Here is a 17,610-nt window from a genome sequence, read left to right as displayed (position 1 = left end):
AGAAGGCTGAAGTTCCAGGCCCGTGTCTGGATCTTTGAAGTAACTGACAACGTCACTGGTAAAGAGGCAGGTGTGTAAGGATTTAAGCATTTTCTTGTTTATATGGCAGCTGACAAAGTTCTGAAAGCTTTTAGTTCATACAACCAGGATCTTTGAGAATCTAGTTCTTCAAAACTAATTTCATCGCGTAAAACACCTCAGTATGCATTAAACTTAAAAATATGTTTGCAGTTCTCTCACTTCTGTAAGAATTAATGAAAGCTAGAAACATGATAAATACCTTGGTGAAATAAAAAAAAAAAAAAAAAAATCTTTTAAAGAACTGCTTTAGAAGAAGCAGGCCCTATGGACTAGACTGGTCTTGTTAAACAACTCTGCTGCAGTTTTTACCTGGTATGAGCACAACCACAATTGAAAAAAATAAAAAAACTCTGAAAATGAGACCATTAAGAGCCTCATTCAAGGCCATTTAGAAATTATATTTTTGAAAACACAAAACAAAAACAATTACTTGGCTAGGTAACCAGATTTCTAAATTGTGACATTTTTATAGTTATAATTCCATTCACAAGATGTATTAACGACACCCGATTTCACTGATACGGCTATTAAAGGAGAGGAAAAACCTCAGCAGTTACCGTAACAAAGACGCTTCCTTCACTGTTTTTTCCATTCAAGTCATACATAATACAATGAAGTTATTTTTTTCCTTAGTCTACACACAGCATTCAACTCTCACATTACCCTCTCTAAGACTTTGTGCATACACACAGCTTCTGCTTCCTAACTATGTCTAACAAGCAAGTTGCAAGAAGGAAGCTCTATCTCAGAAGTAGGAAAAAACAGAAACGTGAGAAAATGGCCTAGAAAGGATTCATTAGAGACAGAAGAAGAATAAAGTGATTTTTGCTACCTGCCATTGCCAGTCTGCATGAGATACTATCAAATTGCCCTAGAAATTAACTAACTCATTTTCTTCAGTTTTTAAGTTAAGCAAATACTAGAACTAACGCAACTTTTGCTGGAATAATGAAATCATTGTTATCCCTCATCCAGAAGAGCCTCATAGTGCTTTAACACAAAAAATTCCCAGTCAAATTAAACCCACTCCCCATAAGACAGTATTTTGTACAGGAATGCTGACAACCAAAACGCAGCTACTTCTATCAGCTGCTTAACAGCTCAGCATTCAATACATTCTTCTCATGTACACACCCACGCACAAAACACCAAGTGGACAAAACAGAAAAAAACTGTGGGCAAAATGAGTCAATCCAAACCAGAAGCTGAGCAGAACCCTTTGTTTTCTTTGAAGTGATACTTCATTCCGAAAAAGATCACGCTTGATTTAGCTATTACACTGATGTCTGCAGGATAACAGTATAGGTCAGCAATTATGCTTGATAAGAATGGAAGGAAAACTCTGAAGAACCAAGTGGGAGACAATAAAGCTTGCACTCCTTAGGACTGTATCAGTCCAGGCAGAAAAATCTACAATTATTTTTGCAAACAGAAAAATCCATGGGAACCAACAATCAACACCCCACCCCACCCCCCAAAAAAAAACAAACCAAAGCCACACCTACTCACACACCACACTTATTTTAATCCCTTTTTTCCCAGCTCACAACAGCTGAGGCTGTTTTAGACAAGTCAAGAGAGCTCTGCCTGAGTAGCCTAGAGATTTGTCTTTACAGCTCTGCTCCCCACTCCATTTAGATGGGGAAGAAAACAGCTATGACTCAAAGCTGTACCTTAAGAGGAAGCTGACTATTACATCCCTCATCGCCCACAGCTCTAGGAGGTTGAAGACATTTTTCAAGAGACCATTTCCCCTGAGCTACATGAAATTCTATTTGAAAAAAAGAACAAAAAAACAAACCCAAAACCAAACCATCCATGTAGTCTTGTGTACACCTTCCCGTAAAGTAAAGGCAGATCCTCTAGCTATCTGCCTCAAAGAAATTTGCAAACAATTGCATGGTTCCAGCAAGGGAGAAGAGTTTCGTACCACAGGGATGCGGTTTTCTTACAGAAAGAAAATCACCATTATTTCAGCCTTTTTTTCTGGTACTGAAAAAATAAAATTCCTGGCTCTGATAAATGAAAGCTTGGGCAGTGCTCAAATCCTCGTGTAATAAACAAACTCAGATTCCTTTGATGTTTCTGTACTAATACTGCATTCAAAAGGCCTTTCACCTGCGCCACACCAAGCACTCTGCTTCACAAATCTGAACTGGAATCAGATTCCTGTGGAAATTACATTGGTATCCAAAGCTCAGACCTATGTTTTTATTAGAGAAAGCAGGTGCTTCCCAACCTTGTCAAATGAGATGGTGACACAGCCGTTGAGTAAGATAATTAAGACTGAACACCTCTTCAGTTGCTATTTGTACATTCTTAGCAACCTCTGGGAGTAGAAACATCACCAAATTGTGGCAAAAGGCGTTCAAACTAACAACGCACACATGCTAAAAGACAGAAGGTGGGTTTTGATCTTGTGGTCAAGAAGTTCTTTGGAAAGAGTACTGAACCCAAAGCCTACTTCAACTGAGAACTGAAGTAGTAAAATGGGGACAGAGGGCGAGTCCTGGTACTCACATGAACCACAACAGCCACTGACCTTGTGTTTCCTTAGGTATACGATTGACAGCCACTTCGCAGACCTTTCACAAAAATCAACAGTTAGTTTGCATGCTTGCACTGTACAATTTTAGATTACAATACTTTTAGAAAAAGAGATGGATCCATCATTTACACAAAGAACGAGATGTGAAGAAACTCAAAGGGACAGCTTGTCCAGCCATTGTCACTGAAGGAAATACTTTGAGCTCAGCATCTGATCCACTTGGTAATTCTCTACAAACCGATTGTTTGGCCTTCGGATGAACCAAAAGTGGTCACAAAGTGAAGAGACAGACAAAATGCAGAAAGCAGTTTCCTCTCTCCCATCAAAATGTATCCTCAGGAAAAAGATCAGTAACTGATCTTGATAAAAACCCTAAGATTTACCCTAAGAAGTTCAACACAATCATTATAAACTGACCTTTTCTTGGCCTGGTATCCAGAATGTGGGTGCCATTATACAAGCACAGGCAGTTTCGCCCGGAACATTAGGCAACACAGCTCCTAAAACGTTAGTGTCACCTCCCAAGAACTTTGGCCATTACAAATTCAGACCCCAGTCAAATTTCAGTTTTCTTCCATAAAAAGTAATAAGTAACAATGAATAGTTCCAGCCATTTTCACTTTCTCTGCCCTTGGAGAGGAGCACTAGCAAGCACAGGACTTAGATGCAAAAATGCAAGCTTGACAGACAGCAAGTGGAAAGAAAAATTCTCTTCTCATTCATAGCACATGTGTATCTACTCTGGATTCCAGTGCTGACATACATTCAGAAACATGACACTGACGTAGAATAAAATGAGTCCCACAGCTAATCTAAAACTTGAGAGGGCTATATTGACACTTTAAAGAGAAAAAAATAAACTGAAGGAAGACTTAATATGATTTATTTTCCTTTATAATCTAAACTAATTTGTATATCCTAACATATATCCTATTTATTGGTTTAATCCTCTGATATACTGCTTGAACAGAGACCCAGGCTCCAGCAGTCCCATCTTACATAAGTATTTTGGTACCCACGTCACATAAAATATTTTGGTATTATTTCTCTGACGAACCCCAGCGGTACATTGACTTTTCCTTCAAATCTTCATTTAATCTCAGGGAAGTCTCTCACAAGGTTTTCAATGTACATCTCTCAAACCAATTCAGAACTGGATTTATTGTTTCAAGTATTAATTTTTGCAGTAGCAATTTGACAACACATCCTTGACATTTGTACAGACCTGTCTTTGCTCATTTTCAAATATTTCCTTCACCACAAGATGCGTCTTGGTTCTAATTTACTGACCATACATCCTAAGTGTTCTTATTCACCAACAAACTCACTCACTCTCACTTTAAAATACAGAAATGTGTGTTGCTAATTCTGTCAAAATTAAAACTGTCAAAACTGACCTACTGAGAATGAAAGAATAATATGTCATAAACTTTTCTTTTTTTCTACTCTTAGTCTAAATGAGCCAGGTTTTGTGCAGTTGACTTTTCTGAAGCAGGATACTTTTCCCTGGTGCAGATAAACAGGCCAAACGGAGATTTTCAGAATGACCAAACACACACCAAGAGCATTAGGGTTTAGCTCCCATTATCAACAAAGCACCCCAGCCAGTAATTATTTAAATAAAAAATAAACATTAATGAAGTGTTTTAAAAGTATTAGCAAAGAAATGACTGTAGACTACATAGATGTGGAACAAAGATTCCTCCTATCAAATTTCTAACTGCAGTTATACCAAATACTATTGGGAAGATAAAGATAAAAGGAATTTTTACTGGAGACACATCCACCATGCGGCCAAGTTTCTTTCCACTCAAGTTTCCAAATCCCTTGAGAGTCAGGAGCAATGCCTACCTGTAACAGAAAACAGATTCTAGTGACAAAGCCACAACAAACAATTTGCTGGACACTTTTGTTGCCGTCTAGAGGCTGCAATGTGGACCTGCATACTGTACTCATCCTGTCCAGCTTTAACAGAACCTTTGAATTCTGCTGACTTTAGCACTTAAGATGTATTTTCACAGTGAAACAGATATTTCAAAGTTTACTTTACTTTTGTTCCAGACCTGCAGCAGACCCTGTGGGCCCCAAAGGCAGGCCATTTCCTTTTTAAAATCAACTGATAATGGCTGCAGGAAGTGAGAGATAATCTCTCTTCTTACAAATGCTCTCACTTAGGTACCTAGTGGGATTTTCAAAAGATTTGAGAAATTTATCCTGTGTATTTCAAGTAATTTGGGAAAACCAGATTAAAAACAAAACAAAACAAACAAAAACCCACAAAAAACCCACCATACCTCCCCCCCCACTCCAACAGTGTCAGAGTGAAGACTGGGTTAAATATGAATTCAGTTTAAGTGAAGAAGTCTCAGTGACTTTAGGAATGGTATGATTACACACACACACACACCACTCCCCCCAGTAAAGCCAATTAAATAGGAACTAAGCCTTTCTTCCTACCACATCAGTAAGGCAACGGTGCTGCTAGCTCCAGCAAAGCTCCCAAATACTCTGCTCATAGACTGTACTGGCCAACAGACAGTTAGATCATTCCTGAATTAAAGAAATACCCAGAAACAATTTTGCATGAAGCACTATTTTCTTTCAAAGCACAATGGAAAGTTGGCATGTACTACATTTACCAGAACTGTAATCTGGTTTAAGCATGGATTTATTTTAAAAATCTTCAGCTCTCACCTATAGGCCACTCTGGAACCCTGCGAATCAGCAGATAGTTACTATTTATTGGAAAGCTTCCTTCTTTAAGTCACCTTTACTTCCTCTGAGTACTTTGCAGAAACTGTGAAAAGAACTACACCATCAGCCTTCGCTATAGGCATCTGTCTACAACTGTCCAGGATCTAGGACATGAAGTATTCAGGATGCGAAATTGAGTTTCGATATATAGACCTCTAATAAACCAAATATTCTACAGACTACAGGAAATTTAAGTAAATAGCAGCCATATGACAGACAGCTTTTTTCAGGTATTTACAATATACTTGGTATCATGTCACGAGTTTAGGTATGCTTTTTTCCTTTGTCCTTTTCTAGATACTCATGGGTTTTAAAGCATCTCAAATAACCAGATGTTTAAAGGAAATCAGACACTACACAGGTTAAACAACATGGTTCTATTAAAAACTATCTTTAACCATGGCACTCAGTGACAGCAATACAATACTTTTTTCCACAAAGCAACTAATATAAAAATATGCCATAAAATCATCTGTAGACTAGTATGCTAGTACATACATGTAATCATAACATTCTTTAATAAACTCTTTCCTGAGATAGCTTGGGTAGTTTGATTTTCTTGTATTACTGGATGCATTATCTTTACGATTCATCTAAAACAATTGTAAAATATTTTGTATGTGCAGGACACTCAGTAACATGTAAAAAGTAGTATGCAAATATATGGCAAAGAAACAACTCTTAGAAATTATGCGCTTTTTTACTTTGTTACATTTTTTTAACATTTGGCTCCTTGGGAGATGGAAGGGTGGAGCATGAAAAACCTGAAATTAGAGCTATGAATTGACAAAAAGCAGGAAAGCATTTCAGGAATGTTAGGAGTTGGAATATAATATAAATGACACAAAGAGAAAGCCATAATTCATGTTGGCTATGTATTGCTTTATAAAGCAACTGGACATATTTTAGTCAGTTCACAGTATAATAAATATTTTTACTAATCTGTTTTGGAAGAGCAAATGTCTTTTAGGGTTTCAAGCTCCTCTATAAGTTTCTTGTTCTGAACTTCTAGCACTGCAACACGACTCTCCAGACATTTTATGTATTCTTTCTTCCGACGTCGACATTCTTTAGCAGCTTCCCTGCAAAAAGCAGAAGTAAAAAGTGCAAACAAAAAAGCCATTTGCATGCCATTAGAAAGCTCTGCAGAGTATGGAGACTATGACAGAATTCCAAAATTTGGAATATCTCCCAAATCAGTCTGAAAACACTAAGCAAAACTGGGTTCCACAAGGGCCTCAAGTGTCTCTTTCTCAAGTTCATATGGCAATCTGTAGAATTGCTTCCTCTCATGCCTTGATTAAAGTTCATAATAAACGAGGTCCAAATGAAAGACAGTTATTCTGCTTTATGACAATAAAGATCTTTGAGGGCCTTGAGTTCCTCAATGAGAGTCTTGTTTTGGTTTTCAAGCACAGCCACACGATTTTCAAGACATTTGACATATTCTTTCTTCTTTCTGCGACATTCTCTGGCAGCTTCCCTGGAACCAATACAAGGCAAATGACTACAGGAACAGCCACAATATGGCAAAGACTGGATAAATGAAATTACTTGCAATCCCTGCAGTTCCACAATAACAACAACAACCAACAACAACAACAACTGTTGGATTGCACAAACAGAACAGCAGATAACAGCAATAAGCAATAACATGGTTAAAATACAATTCAAAACAACTAGAACTTGAAACAAATCCAGCACCAACAAATACAAAGATGGAATTAATACAGAGGGGAACTGAGAAAAACAGTGAGTAAATGATAGCATGTTGACTTGAGTTGTACTAAACATTAAGACTGAAAGCAGCATTTCTTCTTCCAGTCACATTCCATTTTGTGTTTATCAGGAATATTATCTTCTGCAATCAAAATCTTAAAACCAAACTCAAAGAATTTACTTTCAGAAAATACAAGCGTAACACTCCTCTCTTCAGATAACAAGCTAGATGCCAAGCTTACAACCTGCTGTTGTTTTTTTACCTTCATGTAACAATCTACAGTAAAATTTAAGTCCAAACAAATACAATTTATTAGCATTTTTAGAATTGTCCACCTGGGCACGTTTCAGCCACATGCATCTAGTTTTTTTTTGTTGCTGGCAAATGGCAGTCTGGAGCCATTCTCATAGCTCTGCTCAGAATTCTGTTATATTGAAGCTAAACACTTTGGGTAGTATTTTCAGAAGCATGTGACTGAACAAGCATTCCATTCCAGAAGAAATTTTAGAAGTACTGGAAGTCCACTCCTTTAACATCTTGGAACATGATAAATTGTCAGATTGTGAGGGTGTAACTTTCCAGCAAGTTATATGAGAGATAGTATAGATGCTATTTTTTAAAACTGAAGAGAGGAGAAACAAGAGGCACAACAATGCAGCAAGCCTCATGAATAATTTAAAATAAAAGGACAGGCATGAGAGCAAAGCAATACCATGAATTCAATCATAAGGCAAGTGGCTATTCAATGTATTGGAGATCTGCATAGCAGACTACTTCTTCCATTAATCTAACTGCCACTGATAGCAGTGGCTACGCATTTTAGAAAAAAAAAAAAAAAAAAAAAAAAAAAGAAAGAGTCCCCTAAGAATAGCAAGAAGAATGCACAGAGAAAGACTGGCATTTACAGCATACAGTCAAGTCCATGTCAACTAATTAAAAAATATACAGCCACCTCATAGAATATGCCTCACAAAATGACAGGGGCACTGCACAATAACTTATCCCAGTAGCCAAGTACTTAGGAAAGTCTATAATTATCATTCCATCCTAGAATAAGTCCTCTTCACAGCATCATTAATGGACAGCTGCTAATGAGATCCTCAGATATTTTCCTAACCAATTCTTTGCTGGGATGTTTCAAAGTGAACAAACCCATACTGGTCATTTTACTGTCAGTAGGGGCAGGGCGGGTAATTCAACAATAAGCATACCTCCAGATCATCACAAAAATTATCAGAAAGGGATGACACTAATACTGATTTCTGAATTACCATAATATTTTAGAACTAAAAATCCATGGTGATAAGGTCAACTCTAACTTTCCAGAGTTAACAGCCAATACTCAATGCTATAAGGATGTGGGATGACTGACAAAGAATTTCATGCCTTCCCTTCATCAATCACAGGCAGTGCTCATGACCTTAAGAAGAAAACTTCATTAGTATGTTTTGGGCTTTTTTTTTTTTTTTTTGCATCACCAGCTATTAATTGTTATATAGTCTTACCTATTTTTCATAAGTCTCAGCTCTCTCTTGCGTGTTGCCTCTTCTGCCAGTTGCTGAGGGCTATGCAAAGTCCCTGGTGAGGCTGCCATTACCACTCCCTGAGGTAAGGTAGTAGTGGGAGTTCGAATCTGGTAAGCTGGCATGTCTCCAGTGGCAGCTGTATAAAAGAATCATATTTTAAACTTTATGGCAAAAAAGAACTATGCAAAAGTCTCTCTGGAAATAACATTTCTGTTGATGAGTTATCCAGGATCCCTGCTACATAAAATATTTCACAGGCATGTAACGTCACAACTACATTTGTTATCTTACTAGCATTTATTTCCATGCTGCAAAATAAGTTATCTAAATTGCTCTAGCAGGTGGCCCCACTAGCCAGCCAGGCTGAAGCCTGTGAAAGCTTCCACATGGCTCTTTTCAGCCAACATAGGGAAAGCTGTTTGAGATACACTGTCAGAACATCCACACTTATTTCCTGTTTGCACAATCCCACAAAAAGATGGTCCTGCTACTGCAGCCACTGAGGTTTATATGCTACCCCTCTCCTCTAACAGAGGCTTCAGGAGACAACTTTCTCCTCTTTCCCTGTGATAGCAACACTATCAGCCTTACTGCCTCTCCTACCTTTACAGCAACAGCTTGGGAACCCTTGGAAAACCAGCGAGAGCTGCTGTTGCCAAAACAAAAAGCAACAGACAAGTGCTTATGGTGAACAGGAGTATGTTCCTTGAGCAAGAGGACCACAAATAGGATGCTGCAGCATTAGCAGGCAAGAGGAGGTAGTGGCGGTTGCACAGGAAGGGGTGTAGCCACACAGTAAATGGGAGTGCAAAAGTGCAGATTCAGCTCCTGCGCCTACCAGTTTTGAGCTCTCCCCAGGCTAAACGCAGATCTGAAATCCGACATGTTATTTGGAACCAATACCCTTCTGATAGTCTCACTCATTTCTGTACTTCTGAGGTACTTTGTTACTAGATGATGCACCCCACATTTAAACCACAATGAAAGTCCTAAGTACTTGTGTCTTCTCTGGCATAGAAACAGAATCAAACAAAAAACTTATCCCTCTTCAAATTATAAGCAAGTATTTACCTATTTCTTTCCATAAATATTTTCTATTATCACAGAACAGAACTTCAAATTTTGTCATTAAAGCAATTGAATACAAAAGATGAAATTTCAGGGGCTGTTATGTTATACTTAATTTATACTTTAATTCTTTAAAGCAATAGTCAAATACTGGAAAAACTTAATGTGGAAAAATAAAATGTAGACAAAAACACTTTGGGGAGGCTGATGAGTAGAGCAGTAAAGAGACATTGATCAACTACGGGGGGGGGGGGGGGGGGACGGGGGACAAACCCAAAACCTAAACTTAATAAAAAAATTACTATTATTCTTATTAAGCAGGTGCTTCACTAGTTAAATACAAAAAAAATAGCATTAAGCTGTGTTCAGACTACAGTTCCACAGCCATGTCCTGAAATCATTATCAGCTTAAACACTGTGCACCTCCCCCCTCTCTCAGTCCTGTGGGTAAAAGCCTTTGTGGAATTACAAGATGAACTGGACCAGTGAACTGACCTGGGTTATGGATAATCCCGTGGGGATGCGGGAGGGAGAGAGAAATCAACCCAGGACAGCCCTGTGAGCACTAACAAGCAGCCACCATGAGCACAGGGCTTGGTCGTCTTGTACATCTACACGAGAATTACTTAACCCTTTCTTTAAGTTCTCCACATCTCTTAGTAGTCCCAGTTATGTCAATGGGACAATACTTCAGCTCACTATTTATAAAAATGGAATTTTAGAAACTCTTCAGGCTCACCTTTATGCTGGCCACATTACATACATTTTATAGACTCTATGGTAAGAACTACCTTTTTCTATCTCTCATCACTAGGTAAAAAAGAGATGTTATCTTAGTTTGCATTAGCTACAATGAATTAGAAATCCAAGTGAACCGTTTTGTACATCAAGCCATAGGGAAAGGCCCATAACCCAGGTCACCTCAGCCTGGCAAGACTAACTACTGTGTTGTCTTTGATTTATGCTCAGATGTTAGCTAACAGGACTTACTGCTGCTCTTGTTAAGAGGGCTTGGCATGATAAAATACCCGCAACGTGGCTTAACAGAAGTGAGTCCCTATCTCAGCTGCAATCAGCAAACACCACTGTAAGTAACAACATGTTGCATGAATAGTCTGAGCCAGTTCCAGTAGTGCCCGTCTCTGCCTAACAGTTGGCTCACTTATAAACCTACCAGCGTGGTAACAGAGATAAATAACCATTTTGGTGGTACAGACCTTGTAAGCCGAGCCCAGACACCGCAGCTAAAAAAAAAAAAAAAAAAAAAAAGCATAGCACTGACAAAGTATCTTTTAGTTGTGCAGTAATACGTGCTTTACAATACATTACTGCAAATCAATTATTTCAAAGTCTGCAAAATTTTTTTGTATAATATCTCAAAAAGTTACAATAAAATACTGTTTCTCCTGAAAAAGGCATTGGGAAAGATGAAACAGGCTTTAAGCAGGGGGGATAAAATACCTTTGGAAAAAAAAAAAAAAAAAATCTTAATTTAAGTCTAGTAATGTATCAACATATTACAGAGAAGGGTACCTTCCATTTCAGCATCTGAGACAAAAATCCCACACCTTGACCCAGACTGACAAATCTCTGTGGCCGTTTTTAATGAAACTCCATGAAGGTTTCAAGTCATTCCTAACGTATCAGACCTAGGACTGAGACTGTTAACAAAGCAACAAACCCTAACACATTGCCCTAGGTCATCTTTTTTTTTTTTTTTCTTTTCTCCTTAAAAATGCAAGTCACTGAAAACCTGAAGCTTTGAGTTGAGACTTACAGAAAGGAAATTATTAACAGGAAGACAAACCAAAAAAAAAAAAAAAGCCCACACCAAAAAACAAACCACATTCGGAAGAGTACAACTAACCTTGTAAATTAAGCTCCGAGATCTATATTAAAAAAAATAAAAAAACAAAAACAGCAACAAAGAATCAACCACCTTGTATCAGCAGGTTCTTGGAAAAAGTAACTTGCTGAACACTAGAGAGCATCCCTGCACTTGAGTTCTTTCAGCGACTATCCAGGAGAAAAAAAAGCCTGATGCATGCTATGTATTAGTACGCCTGTTCTCCCCTTCTGAGTCATAATGATGGGACTAGATTATCAAAGGGTGTTTAACTTCACCACTGAACTAGCTAAACAAGGCATGAATCATTATCCCTTTGAGCATAAAAAAAGAAACCAAAACGTTGACTTGGAGAAGATACTTATCTTTGGATTAACGAAACAATATGTCCCAGCAATGAGCAGCAGCACGTAGGTACCGGCTGCGAACTGGTTAACATTACAGATCTGCCGGAGGCAATTGACGAAGCAGAAAGGAACTGACTAAATCGCAGCATGACTTGGAGCTGACGTCAATGTGTATCTTGTTTGGAGTTTAACTTTTCCAGTTCCCTACTGCAACGCGATTCCAGGAAATCTAATGACGTCAGCCTTTTGAACTCAATTAGCTGAGGAACAGACCATTTTAACAGTGGAGGAGAAAACACGCAGGCGTTACAATACTTAAAATTATTGCGCTCTCTAATTTGTTTGCGTTATTTTCTTTAATAATGAAAGCATAGGGTTTATTTACACTACTGAAACAATGCACACCTTTCTCTTACAACTATGTTTAAGCCTATTTTAGCTATCAAATCTGAAGTGTTTATTGCTAAACAAAAAAGCAGTGTCATTTTTACAAAATAAAAACCAATTATAAACATAGTAACATATATGGCTATCTCCACAATAAAGAAGAATTTAAAAGGAAAGTGGTGGATTTTCCAGCAAAATCCTGCATGAAATAGTAAAGATTAGTTATCTAAATCAATCTGTGCAACAACTCATGCACTAACAGTGGTTTTTTTTTCCCCCAAATGAAACTGTTAAAATTGCCCTGAAATCCTGCACTGACTAGATATAACCAGAAGCTATTTGTACCAGTTTTGAAAGATGAAAGTTACAGCAACAGGTTCAAAAGAAAATGTCACAAATACCAACTAAGCACTGCTCAGAGATCCAAAAATATCATGTAAAAGACTAAGAAAATTTTTACCTGTTTCATCTCCTGTTACAGCCATGATCAGCTTCTGCACACACGATTCTCTTGTTCCTCTACCAGAGCTCAGCGTGAACTGTTCCAAACTAGCAAGCATGTGCAGGATTACAGGCAAGAGCACTGACATCACAGTGACCTCACTTGCTTACCACTGTCATTAATATGCTCTGCCACTGGAACAGCTCACAAACTGCAGCCCAAAGAACTCCTTTTCCAGTAAACCTTTTTTTTTTTTTTCCTTCCTCTTCCATATTTCTATAAGCCTAGCTTTGTTCTTTTTCCCTGAATTATTCATAAGGCTACAGAGAGCACTCATCACAAAGCTGGCTGTAAACCAAGACCTGAAAATTCACAGCACTGACTGACAGAAATTAAAACATGGCTCTAGAATTCATGAATGAATCCGAATGATAAAGTCACGATTGGATAGAAAATAGGGAAATTTTAAAAAGCCGTACAATTGTTTTGATTGGAACAGTTCCACTAAAAGGCAGAGAACTCTGTCAGACATGCAAGACAGGAAAGCTTAATAAGCTATAACAAATAGGTAAATGAAAGGCTAAAGCTCCTTGCTTTGGGGGGGGAAACCCACAACCCACTCATGCAATTTCAGTTAAAAGCTTCAGAAAAGACTGAAGAAAGCTCAAACAAAGTAAGTCAACCTAAAGCTAGTGATTTCAGATGCTGTAACAGGCAGAACAGTAACTCTGGGTAAGGGCCACCTCTCCCTCGTTGCCTCCTTTTTCAAAAAAAGTCCAAGAGATCTGGTTGACTGAGTTTTAAAGAACAAAAAAAACCTCAGCTCTAACAGAGTTACTCCTTATTTACATCAATTTAAATGAAATTGGTTTCAGGCCAACAGTCCAGGCACTGGTTTGTATGTAGGGCATAGCAAACTTCTAATGCTTTTGTCTGTAATAAACAAATTCAGACTGGTAATTTGTCAACTGTGAAACTATGCCAAGGACAGCAATAATGGAAGCATGAATGCAAAAAAGGAGTGCCCTGTGGTTACAGGACCACTTTGGGATCATATGAACATGCGATCAGAACTGAAGGACGCAAGAAATTCAAGCCACAGATCTCAAATATCACTGTTCATATCACTGACCATATTATGAAAACACATAGATCCCAACAGAATGATTTTTGGTACCACTTTTCTACACTCTTTTTTCCCTAATAATTAAAAACTTTCTTCTGCTTCAGCTAGCAAAAAAACCTTTAACCTGGATTAGGAAACTGTCAGAACATCAGAACTGCCTCTTACTTTGACTATGAATGTGAACTTGTAGCAAATGAAATACCACTCAGTTGGACCAACACCTTTGGCGCTTTTATACTAATCCTTTTTCCCCATCACAGGTTATCAGAAAATATCAAGCACAGGGTTTATGTGATGCCATCCATTATTCTGTGAGATTCATCAACAAATACTTTAGAAAAAATATAAATACATATGCTCTCTGAAAGACTCTGAAACAGATCTGTTCTGCCCTAGGGCTGATATTTGTTATTTTTTTTCCCTTTTACTTCTATGATTATTACAAATAAAATTTATACGCTGTCTACCCAAAATCATTATAAAAATACATATAAGTGAAAAGATTACTAAGCAGAATGTTGCTTTCCTATTATAATCTGTACTATCACGATATTAGGTGGTCAACTACAAAGTGTATGTAAATGACAAATGTTCATAAACTATATTCCTACAGACTTTTTAGCATAGGCAAGATGACCTGTAGTAAGGACATATTAGAGACTTGTATATCCAACTAATTCCATTGTTTCACTCCATCCTGAATAACTCAGGTTTGTTGACGATATGCAATTATTATCACAGAGAGATCTGTATTACTGTAAACATCCTCAGGTGCTTTCATACTCTTTTTATATACTCCTTTTTTTATTAAAGATTTTTTTTAAGATTTTCCAGTATCAACAGCATGTATAATAAGTTGAAACCTTTTATCTTCTCATCATCTCTGAGTTCATGCTCACTTACTATTCCCTTTGTATTTTTCTCTGTACGTGTTACGTAGCATTTTTATTCTGTGTCAATATCTATGAGCATCACTAAAGCACTGGACTTTTTTTGGGCCAAAGGACAGAGAATTCCAAGAAGTCAACTTCTCCGAGCATGGACAGAGAACAAATCAATTTAGTTAAAAGTATTTAGAAGCTTCCAGAAACAGGATATAGCAGGTATTCAGCAACTGTCTCTGAATCCTTTTTGAAAGTTTTCATCACAGGCAAGACACTTAATGGGCTATGCCATCAAGTAGTTGAGCCCACCACTGCGACTTAACAGGGAGGTTAGAGGGCAGCCCTGTCAGAGGACAACCATGTAATGACGAGCCTGTAAAGGAAGGCCAGGCAAATGAAATTCCCAAGGACTGAAATGCTGCCAGATACAATCTCTAAGTTCTGTGCTTCTTCACAGACTGAGGAGGTTTTAGGAAACAACTGCGGAGCTACTCTCTCTGCCCACCCACCCCAGAGTTCTGAAGAATCAAAGCAATACATACAAAATACTACAGTCAATGTAGAGAGACAGAGAAGTCCTCTAATTTAAGGGATGTGTACGCACATGTACAGAAAACATTAGACTCATACTCAGAAAACACGGACTACCAGAGTGGGAAATTTGTTTGGGGGACAGCCAAATTTGGGTCTTAAGGCTTTGCTAAGAATGTATTCATAATAATATTTAGGGAAGTTATAACACTACTCTCTGCAGGATGAAAATGAACATTTTGGCTAAGGGTTTTTCATATCACAGTCTTAGAGCTTCCTTGAAATGCTTCTGAGAAGTCTTGGGAAGACAATGTATTTCAGCAAAGAATTAACCAGAGGCAATGGAAGAATTCAAATTTGGTATCATTATTTAGCACCGTCTCAAAAAGTTCAGGTATCTACAAGCTATCAGCCTTACTTACATCTTGGACTTCCTTTACAGCAAAGGGAGAGAAACAGCCACTTAAAGACAGAACTTATTTCAAACATCCATATTAGGGCAAAAAAAAAGGCACCTCAACCTGGTCTTCACCAGCTATCTCAGATATCTGTGTCTACATTTAGGTGATGACTCTCATCCACTCCATGAATACATATTTAAAGTCCTCCTAGCTCTTTTCATGGTTTATTTCAGATAGCTGTTTTGGCTTAAGAAAGCATTCATACAGCCCTCCCCCCCTACTTCTCTGTACCAATTAAGAAAGGGGGGGGGGGGGGGAGGGGGAGAAATAAATTCCCTATATCCTTCATGGCAGCCATTAATTTAGTCTCTCTATACAGAAATCTCTTCCCCAAAGGTTTTCCTCAGCATAACCCAAATCCCAACCCTATTTTCCCTGGTATTGGTAAGAATCCAAGATACCTTTGGTTCTCAATCTCCCTCAGCGTTTCCAAAAGGCTGGGAACAGTGGAAGGAAAAAAAATCCTGCGTGAACTACAGTAAGATTCAAAAATTCACTATTCACAGTTCAATTCACATGTGTGCATTTCATAGGACCTACAAAGTGTTCTTCTGTGAAAAAACTAGCTTCAGTAAAGGATCTCATTTCTAATAATTACAAGAGTCCTAAATTGCAAGGAAATTCTGCCCGAAACATACCCAAAGAACTCCAGAATGTGTTTTATTAAGATTGATTAACTGCTGAAAAAAAAAAAAATTAGTTTCATATATTAAATGAGATGCACCCTCAGCATCTCATTCCAATCTATAACAGCACCTTTACTGCAATTAAATATATCTCTCAAAGTCTGGACAAGAGAATTCAAAGCAGAAAGTGATTTTATACTGTTACTTCTTCCTCATAACTTTTTTAATCAAAAGAAGTAGTTGCTTTACTGAGCAGATAAACTGAGTCTCCTCCTAAGACTGTCTTTCATCTTGTTATGCACAAATACTTTATTTAACAGTGCAATCATGTCAACACAAAATAAAAAGCCTTTTCAGAAAAATCGCTTTATATGAAAAAACTAAAAGGCAGTAGACTAATAAAACATACCTTGAACAACGACTTGGCTTCCAGGAACAAAAAACTGTTGTGTGCCATCAGGTGATTGTCCTGCATATTGCACAATGGCAGCACCTGGCTGAGGAGCTCCTGAATTTGTCATTGTTAATGTCTGTAGTCCGTGGACACCATCAGAGGCTGGATTAGAAATCTGGATTGTACCACCTTGAGTTATAGTAACTAAACATAAAAAGAAAAAGAACGGTTAGGCAATAGAATAAGATATAACACACGTTAAAAAGCACATCTCCCTTTTTAAAATAAACATTCCCTGATAGGACTCCTGGTCCTCTCCTTGCTAAAGATCAATTGCACAGTAAAACTTAAATTATGTTAATACTGATTTCCACAAATATAAAGCCTGTTATGTAGTACATGCCATGTGTATAACAGACAAAAAGCAGCATTCCACACCTTTTACCTCTATGCTTCCAGAAATATTAACTCTCCTACAATAGTTTTAATACAAGAAAAAAAGAAAAAATAGTAGCTCCTAACCATAGGGAATCATTGCTGTTTTAAACACTAATGTAAAAAAGTTATTTAAAAAAAAAACAAAAAAAACCTACATTTATCAACTCCCACAAAACAAAACCCAGAACATCTAGACACAGGAAGAGCAAGTCTTCTGACACTCACAATCCTTTCCTTAGTGTGAGAGAAATTCTAGCCCAACAATGTTTTTCCCAGTTGTAAAAAGCTGTAAAGAGTCTAATACTTATGTCCAAAGAGAAATAGAACAAAGTTGTTTCCCCACCCATGTAATCAACAATATGAAAAATACATACTTTCCCCATTAAAAAAAAAAAATCAGTGTTGTTCACCATAATTAAATATTTAGACAA

General features: G+C 37.6%; 1 protein-coding gene across 12 annotated transcripts in view; it reads right to left on the bottom strand.

Annotated features, from left to right (window-relative positions):
• Window positions 1–1,581: 1,581 nt before the first annotated feature.
• The window catches only part of CREM (cAMP responsive element modulator), a 39,534-nt gene continuing 23,505 nt past the window's right edge, over window positions 1,582–17,610 (bottom strand). For 7 of the 12 annotated variants that reach the window (XM_082324072.1, XM_082324076.1, XM_082324068.1 and 4 more), the window contains 3 exons: window positions 16,757–16,945; window positions 8,609–8,765; window positions 6,334–6,866 (listed from right to left, as the gene is read on the bottom strand). In XM_082324072.1, the coding sequence (XP_082180198.1) occupies window positions 6,722–6,866; window positions 8,609–8,765; window positions 16,757–16,945 (491 nt within the window). In that variant the 3' untranslated portion in view covers window positions 6,334–6,721. Of the gene's footprint in view, window positions 6,867–8,608; window positions 8,766–10,914; window positions 10,936–12,737; window positions 12,807–16,756; window positions 16,946–17,610 lie in introns of those variants that run through there. The other 5 variants (XM_082324074.1, XM_082324077.1, XM_082324071.1 and 2 more) reach the window with 4 other exon arrangements.

The sequence above is a fragment of the Platalea leucorodia genome (assembly GCF_965183815.1).
Source record: "Platalea leucorodia genome assembly, chromosome: 1".
In the NCBI taxonomy this organism is placed as follows: domain Eukaryota; kingdom Metazoa; phylum Chordata; class Aves; order Pelecaniformes; family Threskiornithidae; genus Platalea; species Platalea leucorodia.
This window is presented reverse-complemented; position numbering and strand designations above follow the sequence as displayed.